Source organism: Neocloeon triangulifer, unplaced genomic scaffold (assembly GCF_031216515.1).
Source record: "Neocloeon triangulifer isolate White Clay Creek 2 clone unplaced genomic scaffold, ASM3121651v1 ptg000003l, whole genome shotgun sequence".
Taxonomy (NCBI): domain Eukaryota; kingdom Metazoa; phylum Arthropoda; class Insecta; order Ephemeroptera; family Baetidae; genus Neocloeon; species Neocloeon triangulifer.
Genome location: NW_026775546.1, coordinates 5,731,632 through 5,755,075, shown reverse-complemented (window position 1 = coordinate 5,755,075; position 23,444 = coordinate 5,731,632). Strand labels below are relative to the sequence as shown.

The window sequence follows — 23,444 nt, the reverse complement described above, 5'->3', positions numbered from 1 at the left end:
AAATGAAAGTTTAAAAAATTGCCCAGACCCGGGATTGAACCGGGGACCTTTAGATCTTCAGTCTAACGCTCTCCCAACTGAGCTATCTAGGCCGCTTGAGGGAAGGGGCGCTGGTATTTGTTATTTATACGTATACTCTTGTATGGCTGCCGCTGACGTCACATTGAATCACTTGCACAGCGAGTGCGATGTTGGAACAAATAAAAAATTGAAAAAAGCGGAAAAAAGATAATAAGAATTACATATCCAGCATCTGTTCATGTCAAAAATGTCTTAAATGTCTGTTTTCATTAATTAATATCCAGCATCTGTTCATGTCAAAAATGTCTTAAATGTCTGTTTTCATTAATTAATATCCAGCATCTGTTTATGTCAAAAATGTCTTAAATGTCTGTTTTCATTAATTATCTGATTATTTATCAAGGGTTTTTTTAGAAAGAAAAGAAATTTCTTAATATTCACTTCTTCAAAAAAACCTCTGTCTTTATTGCGCGTGATAGAGAGAGCACATTATTATTGTTCCTTACATAGTAAAAATTATAACCATAAAATTACATTTTAATATGCCACTTTTTCATTGAAACAGTACAAAAGTTGTGAGCAAAAGTACAAAAATAAATTACATATCCTTATACGCCACAATACGTTTCACATATACCACAGCATGTACTAAATGTATATAATGTACGCGTTTAACAAGTAATCACAATACAGATTTTATTGTTCACTTCGCATATGTGTATAAAAATATTAAAGTTTCGAAAGAAAGTAGTTGCGTAGCATTATTTTTATTATACCTCTCAAAGTAAAATCATTTTTTCTTTAGCATCCAGACACCTTTCAAATAAGTGATCAATTTTACATATTAATATATTTAAAAATAAAAACGCAATTTTCACAATGGAAAATGGGACGACAGCACCAGCTGCTCTGCTACTTGCATGTTTCAACTCAAAATTGAGTGGAGATGTAAAAAGTACCTCAATAATATAGTCATTTGAATTATTTAATGAGAATAAGTTAAATACAGGATAGCAAGTACCCTATTTTGTGATGTCGAAGTTTGTTAAAATGTGACAAGTTAAAATGTTTCTAATGTGGCATCACAAATGTAACCCTCAAACAAACCCTTGGTGTTCATATTTGTCATTGAATATCAAGTCTTTGCATCTTTAAGGATTCTGCAAGGCCACATTGACTGTCCCAGTGAGAGTTAAAAAATTATACAATTGTTCCCCTTTCCTGGAAAAATAAAATTTAAAAAGAGATTGGTCCGTCTATTGCAAAACTTGTTAAAACAGAGGCCTCATATTATATATTAAAATCGGAGCTGCCTCTAAAAATTCTACACCTAGTGCACGTCAAGTACCATTCATGCTCACCTAATTTTTAATGAGAATTTTCAGAGCGAGTTTAAACAAAAAAAATCATTACTTTGTATGTCATCAGAAAAAAAACACCAGCCTAACTCTGTCGGCGAGAAATACATGAGCGTTGATCGAAGGGACTACGTGAAAGAGTGGAAGTGTAATATCACATGAGGGGCTCATCACTTGCACTTGGTCTTGCCGTCCTGCAGCTTCTTCCAAAGGTCAAACTGCTCATGGAACTTGACCATGTGGAAACTGATGCCCTTGATCACGTGACAGGCGTGCCAGGTAATCCTTTTGTTGAGGAACTCGGACGCATGCAGCCGCTTGATTTTGAGCTGCTGCGCCACAATGCCTGTTGTGTACACGTCCTCCAGCTTCAGGTAGGTCAGGTTCAGCGCACCCATGTACAGGTCGTGCACCACGTCGCTGGTCATCAGGTAGGCAGGACCAGTGGTGAAGTCTGGGAAGAGCACCTGCTTGTACTGCTCCTTGGACACGTAATACTTGCTCTTTTTGTTCCTGATCGGCTTCCATTTTTTGGCCAAGCGGCCATAAATGCTGCGCCTATAAGTAAAATAATTTTTATTTTTACTTCAATAACTAAAAAACTAATAATTTAGGTATAAGATATTTACAAATTTTACTTAAATTTTCATAATCAGCCTCAGAACTAATTTTATTTTTACAAACTCTTTTTCACTCTTTTTTTATTACGAGTTTTTTTCTCCCTAGTAAATAGATTTTACTAAAAGACCAAATAACTCAACATACTTATCATTGGCGTGCTTGTCCACAAACTGAAGCAGTCTTGGCACGTTGATGAACATGTCGTCGTCAGTCTTGAGGATGAACCTGGCCTGGTAGCAGTAGGTGTCGATCCACTCAAGGGCCGAGACTGTCTTCAGGGTCAGGTTGTCGTAAGAGTCAAAGAAGTGCGACTGGATGATGTCGCCGTAGAGCTCCGACTCGGAGTACAGGGCGCTGCGCACCTTTTCGTCTGACACGCCGCCCACTAGGAACCCGACCGCCATGTCCTTTCGATGACCATAAGTTCCCCAGGTCAGCCTGAAACAATGAGGTTTTTAATACATAAAAAAGATCAAGTAAAAAAAAAATGTTGATCCAGATTTTTGTCTACATAAATATACGAAATTATTCATTCTAATTGGTTTTTTTTTCTTTTGGATATGAATGAAAAATTTATTTAATGTTTCTTACCTGATGGCTTTGCGGGCGTCGGCATGTGTGGGCGCAGACGTGATGAGGATGAGCAGTTTAAGGCCAGCGCCGAACTCTGGGCACAACTCTGCATTGGGAATGTCATGACCTGATTCATACAAGTCCTTTGTGGCCACCACACTGCTGGGCACTCCAGACAGTCCTGAGGGAGCTGCGACAGCTGCTAGGGGAGCAATTTTCTGGATGACAGATTCCTTGGCAGGTTTGATGGCTGCCACAGTGGCTGCTGATGGCGCCGACTCTGGCGAAGCTGCTCCTGCGACTGCCACAGGTTCACTTTTGGCTTCAAGCTCCTCTGTAATTTTTTTATAAATAAGATGCTAATATGTATGTATATTAATATGTAAGTAATTGACATTACAATGACCAATTGCTAGAATTTAAAGTAAAATTAAATTTTTTTTTTTAATTTACATACAACCTTAATTTGTAATCCAAAAATTGTGAAAAAATGACCCACATTTTAAATCCTGTTAAATATTTTTATTGAGTGGTTCCGCTTTTTTGTCCTTATATTTTGAAAATGTATTTATTTGTTAACGGTTTTTTACCTGTTGTGGCTTTACTGGTGATATTAGTGGCGGCCACAATTACCACAGGTGGCGCTACCTCTTCCTGTGGCTGCTGTATTGGCGCAGTCTTTGCCTCATCTGGAGATTCAGGAATGGCCGATTCAGGAATGGAGATGGACTCTAGCTGATTGAGCTTGGCGTCCGGGACCAGCTCGGACGGTTCCTCCTTCCTTGCACTCTGGCTGATGGCCTCTGCGGATTAGAAAAAAAAATGGAAATTAATTTTCAACAAAATTAATAAACTAATTAATTATTACCTGTTTCTGCGGACGGTTGGCTCTGTATTTGTTGAAGGGAGCTGGGTAGCACCTCTGGAAGCGTTTGGTTGGGTCCTATCACCTCAAAATTTACTGAGGCAGGAGACGCGTAGAAAAAGGAGCACAGCATCAGCGAGAAGCCGGTCAGCCCAAGCATCAGCGAGTAGAACATTCGCACGCGACACAGCATGCTAAAAATCGAAATAAAATCAATTAATTAAATTATTTATATCAAGTGATTTTTATCAGCATTTCAATAATATTACTAATAAAACGCTAACCAAATGAGTGAACAATTGAAAACTGTATTTTGCTTTCTAATTAAAACTTCACTCACACATGTTATCACAGTATAACATTAAAGAAATTGTTATCTTAAATTAAAAATATTCAACATTTCACCACCTCAAAACCTAAAATCTTTATCGTCATAGTTGTTGCAACCTCCGTATCGCCCGTCAGCATGTATGTGTCAACAGAATTGCTTCTCAGCCTAATAGATATTGTGATAATAGTAAACAACTGCTAGTTATCACAATCTATTGATTTGATATACTATCACGAAATCAATTTATTTACAAATCAAACTGCTGCAGCACCAAATAACAGGTGCGCGTATATAGAACTTTCCGAAAGCATGATTGTCTAAGTAAACCGCAAATTGAATAAAATATTAAATGAGGACGTTGCCTCAGAATTTATTTATATGCCAGATGTTGCGTTGCAATTAACAATTAGTGGCTTTAATAAGTGGAACAAATTAAGAGGATGCTGTGCAAAGGGAGAAAATGCGGTCCCACTCTTTGGTTGAATAATTAGACTTGAGTGCATTCACTCTTCAGTCAAGATCAAAAAAATTATCTCACTTTCACCAGAGCGCGGCTTTTTCGGCTCTATGGACAGACCGATTTTAATTTATAGCCACGATTCAATGACCGCGCCAGCACGGAGGAATTTCTTCCGTCAAAAAGTGTAAAATTATTTTTACTGGCTGCCGTGTTTTTTTTTTGTCCGCAGGTGCAACGAAGAGCGGATGTTGCGCAAGAAGAGTTTGCTATAGAGATGCAGGCGGAGTAAGCAGGTCTCAATAATCCAAATTGGCCGGCTGGTCAGTCCCGTTAGCGGTCCAAATATTTTGTCCACCACTCGAACGTTCTTTCGAGAAACACACGCCTCATCTGCTGCTCCACATTGGCAGCAAGACTTGGACAAATTTATGCAACTGAATGTTGTCCAGCAGCTCTCCACGTGATTTGTTAACATAAGAGAAGATCGCCGCAGGGACAAAGAAGCAAAGCATATCCTGTGTGCTAAAATTAAATTTTTTGCGTCTTAAATCTGTCTAAAAACATTTTATGTTTTGATTAATCCCAATTGATTTTTCTTAATTTTAGTTAAGCCAAACTTTAGGAATTTTCTTAAAGTTGATTTATGATGGAAAATTAAACAATAAACAATGAGTATCTTTAAGAACTAAACTAGCAGATTTCAGTTGAGATTTAAATGTAATTTATTGTTAAATTTCTTCTTAAAGATCCACCTTATGTCATTTAATTTTAAGCTTAATAAGCAAATTTAGTATTCTAGAAAAATGCTTTGCCCACACTCATCAGCTCATTAGAAAGACAATAATTTTCAACAACTCATTGCATTCCTATGCCGCTGATGGAATTTATTCTCATGACAAGATATTTTATCGTCAAAGGATTAAATTTTCATCGAATTAACAAGGCGGAAAGAAAGAACCGAGAAGTAGTGCAGCTTTTCTCAATTCCACTTCCAGTGTTAATTTGTAATCCCTGAAAATTTATTGCGCTAACAAACAAGTGTAATTAACAACGTGCGCCGTTAGACTCGTTCAAAATCAGGAATAAAAAACAAGATTTAAGGAAAATAAAAGAACTGCTCTGTAAGTTAAACGATTTATCTAAACGAAACCAGTCAGTTTGGTTGTTAAAAAACACGCATTAGCCTCGGCACTTCCTGAGACCTGCGCTGGATGCGCCGCGAGTGTTGTGTTGCCCAATAAAGAGCTCGAAACTCGTGGCAGGGCAAAAACTATTTCTAACCTGAATTGTGATGAGAGATGTTGCCGGCCGCAAATGCATGCCCTTAATGAGCTGTAATAAACTTTGTTAAGATAATTTTAGAAACTCACAGAGCAAAAATAAGTTTTCTTGGTTTAAGATTTTACAGCTTTAAACGTTCTTTGGATTTTCTGGGAATATCTTATATTTTGAGGAAAACTGAAAAAAATTTGCAGACAGGAAAAAACTAGAGAAGAATATTATCAAACTTTTGAGATCCTTCTGAAAATTTTCTGACAAAAAGTAAAAACTTCTCTTATCATTTTTTGCACTTCTCCTTTTTTGCAATTGCAATATTTCAGTTCAAGAGACTTCACTGTCAGTCGAATAATTTCTCATTTCAAGCTGCCTTTGTGGCCGGACAAAAGGTGCCGAGACGGGCAATTTCCCGAAAAATGCTCTCGCCAGACAAAAAGTGCGCCCGGCAGCTGCACGGTCGAGCGTATATTGCACGCGGCGAAGACGGCGGCGCAGGAGGCCCTGAGAGTTCAAGGAACTGCTCCTCTCGGTGTACCTTGATAATGCCCGCGCTCAGGTACAATAGTCTCATTTCCACACCTGACGGATGGATGGCCGGCCACTTTGCAGGCGCCACTATGCTTTTCTTTGTAGACGCGCGAGTTCACATTTTTATTATATCTCACTTCTTGCGGGCAATTTCAAAGCCGCACTCGGCATTTTTCCCAACCGGGACGACGAGCATCGCGGCGCCATCGGGTCGACGCTTGTTTTTGTTGTCTGCTGGCGAAATTGCATAAACTTTTAACGACTCCTCTAAGTGGAAAATTACCTCTTCGCATCACCTTTACAAAAAAACGTGTTCTGGTCAAGATAAGCACCAAAAATAATATCACGATTGGAATTTTCTTAGGGTGGAATTATCTAGAGTCTCAGATTAAGTGAGATAATATGCAACCCGAAAGAGAGGCCCGACTCGAAATCCAGATTTATTGCCTGCTCGGCTGAATGAAATGCAAGGGCATGAGCCTCGGATGCGCTCGAAAAATGAACGCACCAATGCGCACCAAAAGCCTGATCGCGGACGGAGAGCCGCTGGTTAGGCGAGGGCTGGACAGTTTCAATGGGCGTGATTAATGCGCTTCCAGATTAGATGCGACAAAAAGAAGTGCGCCTCTCGTTGCTCTCAATATAAAACATTAGTAAGAAAATTAGATTTTATATTGCAAAATCTTAAACAAATATTGCTAATTTATAAAATTTTTAGAAGAAGAATTACTTTTAAAACTTAAAAGCCTTCACAACTTTTAAGTTTTAAGTTGTAATTTTTTCTTATATTGTTAGAGAGATAAATTTTCATCTAAATTTTCCAATTGTAATTTTGAAAGGATATTTCTGCAAATTAATTGAGAACTTTATAAATGATAGATTTCTATATTTGTTATTTGAAATTAATTAAAAAGAACAGAGACAACAGCACGTGTTTGCTTGCGAAATTTTCATAATGGTGTCACTTTTGACATTTGTTGATAAGTCGACCAGGATCTTCCTCACGCAGAATTGTGTAGGGCGTATTTGCATTTTTCACTTATTATGATGATAAGCGGGTCAGCTCTAGCGAATTACGCATGTATGTAGGCAGTGAATTATTTCGCATGGCTCATTATTATTTGTCGGTGGCTACTGCACAACCGCGGCTGGTCCATACGTGACGGTCGCATATTATTAAATTGTTAAGTAGTGCTGAATGAATTCGCTGCGGCGTCCTTGCTCGGACAACGGACGGATGGGACACATTTAATCAGGACTAAATATTTTGCTGCCATTAATCGACATACGGTGACCTTGTTTGATCTCCATTTTGCAAGGTCAAGTCGTACTGCTTTGTCCTGAATCAAGTTGTATTGGATGTCATGCCAAATGAGACAGCACAGCTTTTGTGATATTGAGCATTTTAATCAAAATAATGAGAAGCAATAAATGTAAATCAGATAAAAAGCATGAGGAGAAAACTAGAAAAAACGGCAATGTTTCAAGGTAAAAAGTAGTTTAAATTAAGAATTGAAATCATAATTAATTGAATATTTTTATTTTGTAAAAACCAAATTAAAAGTTGGAAAAATATATCCTTTGATTATTAAATTACTTTCCACGAATTGACAAATTAGAGCCTTTTCTAATAAACTTAACGTTCCTTCTAATGATGGCGTGTTATTTACGAGATTTTTCACCCATTCGCTAAATTTACAGAAAGTTTTTGACGGCAAATCTAACAAGCATAGAAATTTTTAAGGCACGCCGCGTGTCTCGCAAAATGCTCGTTTAGATCCAATTTCATCGAATTTCTCTTCGCAGACAAGTGGAGAATAACGAGCGCATCAAATGTCACGCCGAAGAAACACTTTTCCCGAGACATTTCTTCACTCTCTAAGAAAACACTTCCCTTTTGTTGATCGAAATGGAGATTTTATAAAATACAATAATTATAATTAAAAAATGTAATTAGTATACCTGTGCGAGTTGTTTTGGCGTGTTGGCGTGAGACAGTTGGCGGATGTGCAGTGAGATGGATATGTTCGCGGAGAAGAGGTAATTCACCTCTCGCTCGCCTCTGGTCCTCTCATTGTGTTCGAGTTCATATTACTCTTGTATGAGTAAGTGGCTGCCTGGCCACTTCGCAGTCCGCCAAACGCGCATCTAGTCCTGCAACACGACAAAAAGGAGTTTTTCAGTGAGCGAGACAGAAGAACAAATTAAATCAACAATATCACACTCAGATACATTCCAGCAAATTGCATGTTGTCGCACACGGAAAAACTAAATAATAAAAACTAATATTATAGAATTAATTTACTTTTTATTCCTGGAAACCATTTTGCAATAATTTTTCCTCAAACTCTTCTTGGGACATATGATAAACGAGAATCCTAGAGCTAGGATTCTCGTTTTCTCTTCTTTTAAGATCAACGAAAAAGGTTTATATGCAAAGCGGAAATTATGTAAATAAAAAACTGTTCATTTGAAGCATTAAAGATTATTTAAATTCGTAATAAGATTAATAAAAAGACGTTTTTCTCTGCAAATTGAGGTTTCGCTAGGGATAAATTTAAAATTTTAATTCATTTATGCAATATTAATAATCCTTCCCTTCTTCCTTGCCAGTTAAATCACACAAAAATTGGCAAGAAACGGTTGATTGAAAATCAAAAAGTTGACCACAATCTTTATCTTCACTAACTAAACTTAACATGTATCGAGATTTATATTAAATATGAATACAGTGTATGTACTAACATAAAATAAATCTTAATTATTTTCACTGTTAATAATAATTTTCTTTGAAGCAGAATTATGATAAGTGTTATACAAATATGTTGTTCACGATAATTCCAATAATTATGAGGACGCAAAAGTTCATCAATACGGAGATGCAATTAAGTGAAGCGGAATTATGTCGAAACGCCGAGTGCCGCTGCGTGAGAGAGTTCCGATCAGAAATGAAATGAACAGTTAAGATAAACAAGCCAAGTATTTAACTGCAATAGATCAGAGCAGTAAAATGTATATATGAGAAAGAAATTAAACATATCTCTCGGCGGCGTACGACGACGAATGTGTAATTGCGCGAAAGAGTAATGCCTCGGCGTCGGAGGCAATGCTCCTTATTTCTTTCTTTCTTTGGCGGACGCGCGGGTTTACAATTCCTGAACAGGCAGGCGGTTGGACGCATAATGCGCTTGAATAAAAATCGAATAAATAAAATGCTGCAGCAGCCGTAATTCACCGCGCCGAGATAAGAGCCGGACGAATGCAGAGCCGAGTGAGTAATGCGTCTGCTTATTTTTATTTACTCGTCGTTATTTGCGGTGCAGTCGCCGCGAGAGTGGCGGCAGGGACCTTTCCAAGGTCGTTCGTTTGCTGGCTGCCTTCAGGTATGTAATACCCAGGTACACACTCCAGCAGCACACCCCACCTTTTCCCTGTAGTCCGTCGGTCGAGGATGAGAAAAAATCGAGTGTGTATAATGTAAGTGCATGAACTGTATAATGGACCAGGGCAAAAAATTCTGGACACAGGAGGAAAAGTTAAAATGAGCTTCCAAATTTTCAGATACAACCAATCATCATTTTCTGTAAAAAAAAATAATTTTCAGAATTTTGTTTGTTTCGTTTAAAAAATTAAGGCAATTAAAATGTTAACAAGTAGTGGTGCCGGTTTTTCCTCCAATTCATTCGTTAAGTTAATTGCTTTCAACAATTCTGTTAAACAATGCATTTTTTGTAACAATGTGGAAAAATTCAAAACAGCAATAATAAAAAAGAATTATCATAATTAACAAGAAATTGATATTAAAACATTTAATTTAACGGTTTAATAAATTTCTGAGCAAATTTGAATGAAGCAGGTAACTAACTTTCCCCAAAAATTCCCACGTAAACAATAATTGCAATAAACCACGGAACAGAGAAGTGGATTTTTCAAGTAAAATCCTTACAATAAGTTAATTTTTTTTCAATTATGATCAATTTTCATGAATGTTAAATTTATTTACTCTATTATTTAAGTTAAATTTACCTAGTTAATTATGATAAATATGCTAAATTAAGCATATTTTTATAATAATTTCTGCATAATAATCACACTGAATATGATAATTATTAATAAAATCCATTACCAAAGGAAAATCTATAAAAAGAAAGAAATAATCTAATTTAAAATTAAATTAGACGAAGTAGAATTCAACTATCAATTTTCTTTAATTTCAGAATAATAATTCTTCTCTAACCAATTTTTGGATATTTCGGTATCAATAATTAGTAAATAATTATAAAAAATTTCACCCTCTTAAACATAATTAAAATATCTTGCATAATAATATACTTACAATTTTTAACACGACAATAAAACTAAATGAACCATACCTTGTGGATATGGAAGCAATTTGACGTTCCCTCCTAATTGTAACAGAATGAGTTGAGTCATTTGACGTCTTGTTAATTTTGTCAGCCATCAACGGGCCAATTTAATAAATTAGTCCGGGGTGCACCTGCAGCACACCAAAAGGCTACACAAAAACTGGTAAACTCTCGCGTGTGAGTTCGCGTGCACCGGTGACGTTACAAAATGTACAAACAAAAGGCCAATTTGAAAGGGAGGAGATGCTCCCCGCACGCCGGTGCGACCCACTATTTCACCTCGCTTTCAGGATGGGTGGCCGTGCGAGTGACGCAATGATATTGTGCTTTTGAAACTTGGTCGGAAATTTTGTGACTTCCTCTCCGCAACGCAGTTGGTTGGGTAAGGTTGACGCACAGAGAGATTCCTAATTGATAAGATTAGAAAAATTTCGATTGATGGAAAAGATTTTGTGACGTATTCTACCATATTCATTATGAAATTATAACTAGCTGATTAAAAGTATCATTATCATTTAATTTGAAGTTAGCTTTACGTTGATGGGTTTTTATTATCATTGTTTCATTAGCAAAAACAATATAATATGCTGCTCTCTATATGAATTCAATATAAATTCAGTAAAATAACAATTTTAAACAACAAAATCTTATAATTATGTAATATTCAAGATTTATAATTCTTATTAATAGTTAATTTAAATTTAGTTTTTTAGTTGGAGTTTTAATAAGGCCAATAATTCTCTGCCAATTTAATTTCAATTTCTTTCAAAACTTACACGACGGACAAGAATAATGGAATTAAAAATATTTTTAGAGATATTCTCGCATTAAAAAGAGGAAAAATTTATATTAATTTAAATTTGGCATAATAATAAGAACTTCACCAGTTTTTATAGAATCAAAGGGATTTTTTATGTTTTTTTAGCGAGATTTTCATTTTCTGCAATCTAGATTGAATTGTCGGCATAACCGGAAGAGCGAGCAGTGCGTCGGAAAAAATGCGGCACGCGCTCACTCAGGGCACACGATATAATACCGCTTTTCCTGATGCATGTCCTGATTGTCGGGCTCATTTGGATGCATAGTAAATTATGCAGGAGCAATTATAGACAGCACGAAGGCGATTGTTCGTCGCGTAAAATTTTCTGACATTATATTGTAGCCTTGACTTTGCACCGCAAACCGACGATTATTGCATTGTTTTTGCCTTGCACGCGTTCACGCTTATTGAATTTGCACGCAGCCATCAGCGACAGCCGAGCGATTATGCAATTTTCTAATTCCGCCCATGGAGAGAATTGTTTTTGTCAATTTTCGAAATTGCAGGTGGTGCACCGAACAGACGACCTTGTGGTGACGACGGAAACAAAGTCGCAGTTTGGTTGCTCTTGAAATTGACAATAAAGAAGAGACGATTTTTAATGACAAAAATACATTGAACGTGTTAGGATAAAATGGCATTTGAAACTAATTCAGAAAATTAAAAATACTTTTTACACTCACTTTTGAATTGACTCCACTTCATTAATGCTAAAAAATTAATGAAAAGTAAAAATGTGATTGATAAAAACCGCGATAGAAATTTTCTTTTCACCTTGAAAAATCAAATTCAGAAAAAAACTAAGTAATTTAATCGGAATTTTAATTGACTCCAAATTGTCCCATAATTTAATGCTTGAAAATTAATTAAGCTTATTTAACTTAAAATATCTGATTCTGAGAAAGGTCAATTTCCTTTGAAAATTCCGTTTCAGATTCAAATAATTAGCATTTCACCGTTAAAATCAGACCAGCTTCTAATGCATAATGTACATTAAGATTTATCACTAGAAATATTAATAGTTGCACAATATTTTCAAGAATAGCTCAAAATAAATTTTTTCCAAAAATATTTGATTTAAAAAGCACCTCTGCTATATGAGAAGAACTCATGAAATTTATTGCCTTGTATTTTAAAAGTTTCATTCCAAATCCTTTCCTTTTCGCAATCGAAATTCTAAAAGAACCTTCTTAAATACACTTTGATGAGTTGAAAAGTAAAAGTGATTGATGAAAACCGTGATATCATCTACATTATAAATTGTCCATTTTACCTCATCTCATCCATTTTTCATTTCATTGTGACTAATCAGACCGATATTGTAATGATTTCAATGAAGGCCGACAATTACTTTTCTGAACGCAGCTAAAAGTTTTCACTTTTACTCGGAGCAGTGTGACTCTGTTATAATAAAATGATGCAGTCGGAAAAATATGCACGTTAACCCGGTTTTCGCGCATGAATTTATTCGAATGGGCTCCGACAAGCGGTCCAGTCACGACTCTAAGCAGACACAATGGCAAACAGTTTAAAATACGTTTATACGGCGGCGGATTCGATTCGCGCACACCGCAGATAAGAACGGCAAAAACTGAATTATTACGGCCGAGGGCCTAGCTCGCCAATCAGAACACTCGACCAAGCTGTTGCAAAAGATGTAGAGAAAGCAGCCGCATTACGTACAACACTTGTATCAACACTCGAGAGTCGACACCCAAACGCATCGAGCTCTGTAGGATTCGAAAAGTAGAAAACTGCGTCCGTGTGTGTGTGTATGCAAATTTAATAGCTACGGGCATAGGTTTAAATACGCTGGGGCTATTAAAACATGAGATAGGGGATAAAATGATAACTTTAAAAGTGAAAAAAATATTAAAAAGCAGATTATATATTTATATTTATAACAAATTTGTAATTTTTATGCTCGCAAATTTATTTGGTTATTGTATGTACCAAAAGGCAATCTCTGCCTAAATCAAGATGCATCGTACGAACATTAAAAAAATATAAGAAAAACTACAAAAATTGGAGAGAAGAAAACAAATAAATTACTAAAAAATCTTTCCAGAATAAGTCAAGAAGATTAATATAAACTTTTTGTGTATAAAATCACAAATTTGAAAATCAAAATTTAATTACTTTGGGAAAAATTAACTTTTTCAATACCAAAATAGCACGTTTATATTAAATTATTTCCTCCATTTTAATTTAATCAATATTTAGATTGTGTTTTTTTTTCAATATATTTCTGTATTAAAAAATAATTCAATTTCTAAAATTGAGAATCAAATTTTATTGTTACATATCGAAATAGCAGGACAATAAATTAAAATGAGATTTAATTAAAGATACTTTTGGCTCACAATGAAAGTTGCCAATTATAATTCTGTCATGCAGCCTGATTCGGCAGTTGGAAGCGGATTTCAGAGGCGTGTTTTTCGCAGTTCGCGTGGAGATAAAAACTTCAATTTCGCATTCAATAACACAAGCAAAGTGCGTGAGGACGAATTTTACTTTTTAGTTTGTGTGCCGCCGCCGCCCGTAAACTTTCACTGCCGATGAGGAATTTTTTCATCGCCTCTAAAAAAACGCACAATGAGTGGCCCTTAAGGTTTATACACAGATAGATGTCACGGGACTGGTTTGCGTGTGTGGATGGAATTCTCCGCAAAGGTGCATCCGCCACAGTCAAGGTCGTAAAGTCGAAATTTAGCAGGTCACTTCTTTTCTACTCTGGTCAGTTGACACACATTTTCTCCGACCAAGAAATTATGATAATATTCACATATAATTGGTTGGTTTTTCTCGGAAGAAGATTTGCGACAGACGTCAATTGATGTTGTTTTAATTGGTCTTCAAATTATTCCGAGTGAAATTGAACCGTTAATGATTCACCAATGCCGCGCATGTGTTTTGCTATCTGACAAATTAAAATGTGTGTTTACGAAGGCCAAGTGTCCACGGGGACATTTATATACCGCTGAATGAGAAACACTTGTTCGCCGTCTTGCTGCGCGGCCTTTGTGGAAAAGCGCGTTCGTGATACATTAAATTAAAAATCAACCGGATTGAAACAAACAACACGGCAGGTGCGTAGGCCACGCAGCGTTTTGAGGCGAAGGGCGTTCGAAAGACCGAAAGCTCTGATTAAATAAATAATTTATGAAACGACATTTCTCCTTCCTGTTTCTATAAGAAAATATAGATGAGTTAATAATTAGAGCAGGCAAAATTTCTGCAAAAGCAGGAAGTCGTAAAATTTTGGCCAAAGAATGTAAATAATTAAAGATTTTTATCAGAAAAGTATAGATCCATCATTTAAGAAAAAAAATTACATCCTTAATACACCAAGGATTTTTCCTTTCTTTTTTTTTAAATAAATTTTTCACTTACGTCACGCGGTTGAATGAATCAGATTTGATATGTTAGTCTAATTTGGCTTTTGATCGCAGTTCAAACTCATTCCCAGCAAAGTCAATTCAGCATCCATGAATATTATTATCCACAAAATGAACCAAATGAACTTTCACACAGCTAGACAAACGCCGGCCGGATATCCGACACAATCAGCGCCCTCGTGCACACCAAGACTCTGCATCGACTGCAACTCTATCAGGCGCTTTTACGGCCGGCTGAGAGCAAACCGCGTGGGTGTTGGTACATTCAGTGTGGAATAAAAGAGCCTGCTTTTTATTTTACACGATGCACTTCGTCCGACGTGTTAATCGGCGGCGTGCAATGGGTCACGCCCTCAGCGACCGACAGCTTTTCAATCTGCAAATCCGCACCATTACTTTCCATTTCGATTCGCACCAATTGGCAATCAGTTAATTGAGAGCAGTTAATTACCTTTTTTGCATTTAAAAAAATCTATTTATATTTCTTGTTTAATTTAAAGGTGGTCAAGTTCTTGCAATCATACGTAGAATTTAAAATGATTGCGATGGTTTCATAGAAATTTAATGTTCTTCTTTATATGCCATTAAACATTTTAATAGCTTTTGAAGCGCATGGCATGAGTTGTATGATTCATAAAATCAATGACTGCCAACATGGCAGGCGATTCAAATGTATAAAAAAAAAATTATTAATTTTTAAATATTATAGGAACTTGCCAGTTTTTCAATTGAAATTGATTCATGATAAAATCATATTTTAGCGCAAACTTCTTCACTTTCAATTATATTATTGTTGTAAGACAAATATACAAAAAATAATCATTAATTTAATTTCTGAGGTTTGAAAATAAATTTCATTATCCAATTAATCCAAAATTAAAGCATAATTAAGCCGCAAATTTTGAGAGTGAATAATGATCATTTTATGGAAGTAATACTGATTAAAAATCTTCTTAAAGTAATTTTTAATTTATCTTTATTAATTTTTTTATAATTAGAAATGTCCCGAAATCGTCAGCTCTATTGTGAAATTCTCCTGAACGTTATTGTGCACTTGAAAAATTATCCCTAAGTAAAAAATAAACTAAAAGTTAAAAACTTTCTAGATGAAAATTTAGAAGCAAAAACTCTAGATAAGCTTTTTAATAAATTGCACGCTTATTCTGTCATAAGAGTTCTTTTTTATAATTTTTTATTATTTTATTGCTTTTTGCAATCGCCGGGTGCCCTCATGAATGAAAACATCGCACGTGGTAGGTATAATTTTAGAAAACCTTCCGTTTCCAAGCAAAGCACTGTCGGCAGTGACAGTAAAATAATTAAATTGGTCTGAATTGAAAGCACAACAAACAATTATGCACCGAGCGAAATCTGCGCTCTGCAGCCGCACAGACAGACAATGGGGAGTGTCTCTCTCTCTCTATCTAAAATGGCTAATAATAGTAATAATACCAGCACTGTACATACAACCACTCAGCTTTTGCAATTATTGTTATTGTTCAGGTGAGAGGTGGTGCATGGCTCGGGTGTTTGCGCACATTTGACACCGGCGCAAGGTCAAAGGCGACGTGAGACCTGCAGCTCAAGTTTGATTACAATTTTTTTCATACGAATTAAAAGTAGGTACAACGAGTAAAAGGTCACGAGAGACCTCGGAAGGTAACAATTATTTATTATTCAACATTCGGTGTAAATTATATAGATATAAAAATAAACTGTACGTTATCTTTTCATGCGTCACAATAATGCTGCGGAAGACAATGAGGTTTGCCTTTATTTGCATTGGCCCACGTTGAGTTCAAGTTAAAAATTTTATGCATGTTTGTACGCCCTTTAAATACGTCATGAGTTTTTCAGAGCTGCTGTTGGAGGTTAAGTGTGTGCAAATTATCTCAATTATTATAAAAACGCCTCCAGGAAAGTCTACGAATCAAATGTGTATATTCAAAAAATAATGTGTCCCGTTACGAAAGAGGGGTTAGGCGTTCCGAAACCTAAGTGGTAATACCGGTTTTAAATTAAAAATAGATTTTTCTAGCATTAAAGAGGAGAGGAGAAGCCAAGTATGCCAATTTCCATAAAATATTCCTAGTCAGTTGACATAACATTTTAACGACTCTCAAAGCAAATTTCACCTTCGGAAATATATTAAAAGTAAATTTGTTTTCACTTTACAAAAAAATATACCTCCTAAAGGCGAGTCTATTATTGTCATTATTTAGAAAGTTGGCCAACCCTCTCTTTACTTCAGCGACACGAAATTATGAGGAAATATTATGTTCTCCAAATATTATAAGTGCATTTTAAAATCGTTTCCCGTTTTAAATCATGGTAATCGTCACAAAACCAAGTCGAATTATAATAAAATTGTATAGGAAAAAAGCGGGCGATAATTAGATTTCGACCGCAAGAACCCTGAAAACGTATCAAGCCAAACAGCGGGAATGAGAGAAGAGAAGAAGAAGAAGAAGTGCCGTTAAAAAGACTGTTTGTTGATTGTGCAACATGTTATATAGGCATAGATAGATCGAGCATCCTTTCATCCTTCGAGCGATGGACACAACAGAAAAAAATCTGCCCAACCTGTATTATATGGATGACTTGATGATATACGTGCGAGAAACAATTATATCGGATTCATTTTCAAAAAAGGTTGCCGTTATTGTATAGGAAATGGAAAAAATCTGCTACTTCAAAAGTGCAGTCAACCTCTATACTGCGTAAAACAAAATAACTGTGGTGAAAATATTTTTTTAATTGAATTAAATAATATTTTGTTACTCAATTTTGCATTGATTACTTTGCATTTGAAAACCACAATTTTGCTCATCTTTAAAAGTTCAAAAATGGATGCATTTGTCGTGTCAAATGCGGAATATTGAAAATCTGAAACTAGTAGAAAAATGACGAAAATAGTCAAACACAGACAGTTAGTGTTTTTGTGAGAAAAACAAACCAAAAAATTTCAATTGCCATTTTAATTATACATTTCATTTTTGATTTAACATTCTTAGAGATTATTATCAAGTACTTCAAAAATTATCAGACATTTTAGTACAAGTGCTTGATTTAAACAGCATGATAACAAATATGTCAGAAGAAATGCAAGTAAAAAAATTAGTTGAAAAATTAAGAAAATAATCAATATTTTGTCATGTTAGATATACAAAATCCAATTATTTCTCATTTTATCAAATCGTTATAAAAAATTATTAAAAACATCCGAATTTTGATTTAATTTTAAGATAAATTTAACCCACCTTATAATTCGTTTTTTAAATAGTTTTCTGAGAGAAAATACTGCATAATTGAGGAACAATTAATTTCCAAATGTAAGTTCAATGTTCAAATCAAATTAAGGTCAACTGCCTACAATCTTTTGCTGCATCTTCCTGCAAATCACCACTTGAAGCAGAGACGCTATCAGAACGGAAATGTCTGTCGCATATTTCGGGGGTGTTTGTAAGAGGCTCGGAAGATTCGCGCTCCCACACCGAGGCTCATTAGCAACCCTATCTTTTCGGCGGCAAAATCGCTTTTGACAGGCAAAATATGCCAGTCATTAACCACGGCGGCCGCGGGCTTTGATAAGCGTGAGCGTGGAAAGTGCATCAAATTTCCAAAAGGGAACGAGTTCCGATTACGCTCCAACTCAGTCAGAGAGGGTTGATAAGGATAGATAGTTTCCAATCTAGTTACAAAATGTGAGCATCAGCGATTTTTTATGTTATTGAGAGTAAGAACTAAGTAAGAGGAGCAAAAGTATTGTATTTTAATAAAATATGTAATTTTTTGTAGACCAAAGGGGAAGATTAATTCAATATTTACATTGAAATGCTGTTTTTTTTATAAAGAAAAGAGAAGTTTTAAAGAAGATTATACACTGATTTTATATAAAAAGCAAAAGCTGAAATTGTTTAATTTTCTTTTTCAATTTTTACACATTTTTTCTTTAAGACCAATTTATTTTTCAATGGAATAAATTTAATACGGAGAATTTTGATACGCCTTCTATTGGAAATTTAATGACGTGGTTTCCTTATCTGTTTGAATTTAATGAAGACAACCGGAGGTAAATAAGCTGAGAGGAAATCGGACCAGGCGTCGCGCGTAATTAGCAAGCGAGTCACGTGTAAATTGTCTCAAATGAGGGCTCATTCCTTCCGAATTCTACATTCGGTGCCGCGTGCCAAAAGAGAGTTGGTCGAATAATTACAGAAGTGTCCGCCGCGTGTTGTTATTATTATCATCATTCATTTGGAATGAACGCACGCGGTGCGCACAGCTGATTGCATATCGGGTGTAAATGAATCTTATTATTCAATCCACGGCTGATTTGCATAACCATCATTGACAATGCCTTTCACACAGTGAACCATTTATTCTGCACTATCTGGGGCAGTGTGTACAACATTGATACCTCTCCAGTGCGGCCTGGCCGCGAGGCAGAAATTGTAGAAAAATTAATATATGCAGTGCAAAATCGGCAACGGTGCTCAATAATTTTGCACTCGCGGCAAATTTAGCGGAAAATCGCTGCAGCAATTAATGCAATTATTTATATGATCACGGTCATAAATGCTGTGTGCAAAGTTAACGACTTGCTATTTCGCACTGCCGGGAATCGGCATTTTTTATGGCCTCGTTTGTGGATTAGACAACGAGAGTTGCGAAAATTGTCTGGCCTTGAACTTGCCAAAGTGCATAACATTGTTTTCAAACCAAAAGAGTCATTAGCGACTTCTCGGTTTTTAGGTTCTTTGCCTTTATTGTTTGCTCGCGAGTGAGAATTAAAAAGGACAAGTTATGGCTTCACTTCAAAAAGCAGCAAAAATACCTCCCTTTGTTGTTTTTCCTTTGAAGATCCAAGGTTTCCAATTAGGATATGACATGTGCACTAATCAATTTCACAATCAGTAAAACAAATTAAAGGTAAAAATTCACATGATTTAATTTTGTTATTACTTACCTCGTTTCATTGCGCAATATTTTTGTCATTTTTGTTATAAAACAATTTTTCTTCTTTCAAGCGCAATAACAATTATTGTTGATTTGTAAATTATATTGTTATTAACAAGTCAGGACTCATACGAGGGTTGAAATTCAATGTATTATTATATAAAATAATTCACTTTCGACTTCCAAATTAATTTCTGTAAGAAGCTTTGTTTTTTATCTATTTCTGCTTAAATTCTGCAAATCTTCAAACTAATCGCACACTGACCCTCCCTTTATCTCTGCAGAATTGACCTTCTCTTCAACAAATAATATCTATTTGTATATTAAAATTAATAAAAAAAAAATTATAAACAGCTAAGGTCGATGGATGGGTTTGCTCTAGTGAATTTTTTTTTAATTTAATTTTATAACACAAAATGCACCTAGTGAAAATTTGGAGATTTTTCGTCTTCAAACCAAATGGAGTAATTCATCTGTTTCGCGTCTTTCTTTTTCTCACCGGCACTGCACGATTAATAACGACAAAGAGGCGTGTAATTAAATCACAATCACCTTGACCAGAACTCGTAGTGGAGCAATTACATCCAAGTGTCGGTTTGCAAGTGGTAATGAGACTTGAATTGCTGTGGTCTCTCGCACTCGCTTTGTGCAATTATTTTTTTGCTCTCTTATTAATTTGTCTAAAGCAATAATTATTCTCTCACGCATTTCCAATTTGTTGATCGATCGAATTGACAAGTGAAATTCGATGACTGCTGAAAATAATAGAAGAGGAAAAGCAAAACCACCACGGGAGCGGTTCGCATGAGCGGTAATTAAAATTTAATGATTGGCAACGAGCAATTATTATTTTCTCATACAGCGCTTCCTTTGCTTTCGATAAAGGCCAATTAGTGAAACCAAACACAAAGGCGTCTTCCTCCTGCAATGGAAAGTCAATCAAATGTTTTTATATCATATTTTTGTCAAAATTAAAAAAAAAATTGCTTTTATTTTAAATAAATTAATTGTTGATATTTATATTTATTTATTTCAATGAGCCGGAGAAGTTTGTTTAGTTTCAAAAGAGGAACCGAGTTATCTCTTCCTCATGACGGCATCCCGTCCTAATGATCAAGTAACAAAGCGTCTGCCGAAGACGAAACTTTCACTGTCGGTTATAATTACAAATTAATTCTGATGATGGCGACATTGATGGACCCACGTGACCTTGGCGCGGTATGTGTGTGCATTTTTTAACCGACTTGGACAAAGGTTGCACGTGTGCTGATCAGCAAAAAATCCTTACATAAATTAAATTTTTACAATCTAAACACTTTGCAATTTTTTATTTGCCCATAATGCAAAATACTTAAAAATTTCCCACGGTTTTTTAATCAAACTCTTCAAGTTAAAAGATTGTAACAAAATTTCATTCTTCATTCCTTCCATTTCCAAAAGACTATTATAAAAGTAATTGAAAATTAAATTCAATTTTGAAAAAAAATCTTATCATCCAGTCAACAATGGTCCGCGAGAATATACATCAGTGCTATTTTTGTATTACGGCTCTAGTCGCCGCCGGGCACGGAATATACAATTCACAATTTTTCCCTTACCCTGAAGTGCACAATCGGATGACGCAATCTTGAGCCCAGCACACACACACACATGCACCACAGGTAACCTTTTTGAAAGACGCCGTGTCTGATCATCATCGCGAGAATATTCGCGAAACAAAAAAAAGTAGCGCCGGCAAAGGAAAATCGCACGATAAGATCTCTCCGAACCGCAAAATCGAACGCGTAGTTTTTCAATTTCCCACGAATAAAAAAAAGGGGGAAAGGAAAATTTTGTAATACCCATTGCGTAAGTAGAAAATTTCCTGGTATTTAAAAAAAAATTGTAGTAAATAGTTGTACAATTTAATTTGTGTTATTTAATTTATTAGTTTTCTTGAATGTTCTGAAACTTTTGAAGTATTTTGCGCAAACTGAACACCTCAGCCGAGACAAAATAATATTCTTAAGTGCAGCAGGGCGTGCAGAGTGCTAAATGGAAATGGCCATCTTCCTGTGTTCTCACAGACCGAATTATCCAGCGGCACGCACAGGAAACCGAGAGTCACTCTTGCATTCTCCAAGCTCTTTAGCGACTTATTTTTTACTTTAAATTAAAGTAAATATAAAATGAATGAAAAGTTCGTAAATTTTAAATTGACTTTATGCAAAGTAACAAATAATCCAATTAAAAAGGACAATGATTTATTTCTGACGAATTGATTTATATCCCGAACCTCCCACTTGTTCCCATTGTTCGGCTAGGCAAATGAAAGTGAGTGCCACTTAGCTTTTGGCATAGAGCCGCTGATCAACCTGATTAGATAGGTGTACCGTACTCGTTATTGATATTGCGTCTAGGATCCTCACAACGGTTCTCAACTATTACAAATTCATAAGCAGAAACGAAGCTGCAAAAGTCTCAATTTGCGTGACGTTTAATCCTTGTCAGGGAAAGATACAAAGATCGAGTCCAGTTTGTGACTCATTCGCAAAGGATTATTGGAATTTCCAGCTAAATGGACGCAGGAGGAAAGCCATACATTTGCAATTCTATGCAAACTCACACAGGTAAATAATTATAGGCTTGAGAAACCTGTAATTTAATGTTTTAAATAAATAAAAAATTGAAATGCTTAATTAAGAAATTTTGGCATTTTATTTTTATTCTTATTTTTTTTAGATTTTTCTCCCTAAAGATGAATTCCACGTGAACTGTCTTTCTTGATGATTTTATAATGATAAAAATAATATTATTATTAATTTTTTTTTTAATATTTTAAATGTTTTCTGTATATTTGCGATACCCTTTCTGCTCATTTTTTTTATGTATCAAATAAAAATTAATTAGAAACAATCAAATATTTTATTTAATTTAATAAACGAATATATTAATATTGAATTTACAGATTTCAAATTTCTGTTTGCCGATTTCCGATGGTAAGTTAGTATTTCATTTGTCATTGAAGAGTGGATTATAATTTACTTTGCACCGAGAGCAGATTGTACGACTTCCAAGCGGCGTCTTTCAGTTCAATTTAATCCAATCAAAATCTCTCATCCAACAGGTGGCCTCGACGCTCCACTTGCCCGGACGCAGTTCTACGACTTTGTTTAATTTTAGACGAATTTGCAATTTTAATATTTGATTAATATCATTAATTAAATTAATGCTGAAAAAAATTTAAAAAACTATAAATTTTAAGAAAAAAAAATTATCAATTTAATTCCGCGTCGAATACAAGATAAATAATTATAATTATTTATTTTTTTGTCAACTTTCATAGATTTACGCGCTCTGCGAAACTTGCGAATTTGCCAATAATTCTCAAAATCGCGAGTCGCACTGGCCAAATTGGCACACTTCTTGGGCAGAAATCTCACACAACGAGAATCGTGAAAAGTAAATGAGACAACAACGGTGCTTGTGGAGGCCGGCGATCGAGTGTGTATATGGTGAGTAAGGAAAAGCAAGCCAGGCAAACACACACCGCCGAAGGTCAGCAGCTAGGGTAGCGCTATAGATTTTCTCCACCTCTCGAGTAAAAAAAATTCATCTCCCGAAAATCAGAAGGAGAGAAAAAAAAACTCACCGCGGCCGAGATGTGAGGCGATCGCACTGGCAGAAGTTTTAATCCATTTCGGAGACCAGTTCGGGTCACTCTGATCAGATGCCCTTCTTATTCTTCTTCCTCTTCACCGTGTGTTCTTTCGAGATTCGCGGCGCTCGCTGTTGACTCTCGCGCGGCCAATCGCACACTACGCGGACTGCAAAGAAGTAGTGGCAGGCTGGGCAGGCAGGCAACCCGACCGACCGACCGACAGCC

At 35.7% G+C, this 23,444-nt stretch overlaps 1 protein-coding gene and 1 non-coding gene across 3 annotated transcripts; both read right to left on the bottom strand.

Moving 5' to 3' along the window:
- Positions 1-19: 19 nt before the first annotated feature.
- On the bottom strand, positions 20-92 carry Trnaf-gaa (transfer RNA phenylalanine (anticodon GAA)). The gene has a single exon. It is a non-coding gene; the product is annotated as a tRNA-Phe (tRNA).
- Positions 93-457: 365 nt separating this feature from the next.
- Positions 458-23,397, bottom strand: LOC132193124 (beta-1,3-galactosyltransferase 5). Of its 2 annotated transcripts, none has more exons than XM_059613536.1 (7): positions 23,211-23,397; positions 7,998-8,189; positions 3,442-3,632; positions 3,164-3,376; positions 2,592-2,907; positions 2,145-2,438; positions 458-1,937 (listed from the first exon to the last, which is right to left on the bottom strand). In XM_059613536.1, exons 3-7 carry the CDS (start codon positions 3,629-3,631, stop codon positions 1,550-1,552), a joined length of 1,401 nt encoding a protein of 466 aa, XP_059469519.1. In that variant the 5' UTR covers position 3,632; positions 7,998-8,189; positions 23,211-23,397; the 3' UTR covers positions 458-1,549. The 2 variants fall into 2 exon arrangements, with proteins under 2 accessions (XP_059469519.1, XP_059469520.1); XM_059613537.1 differs by lacking the exon at positions 23,211-23,397 and adding an exon at positions 10,409-10,564.
- Between the last annotated feature and the right edge of the window lie 47 nt (positions 23,398-23,444).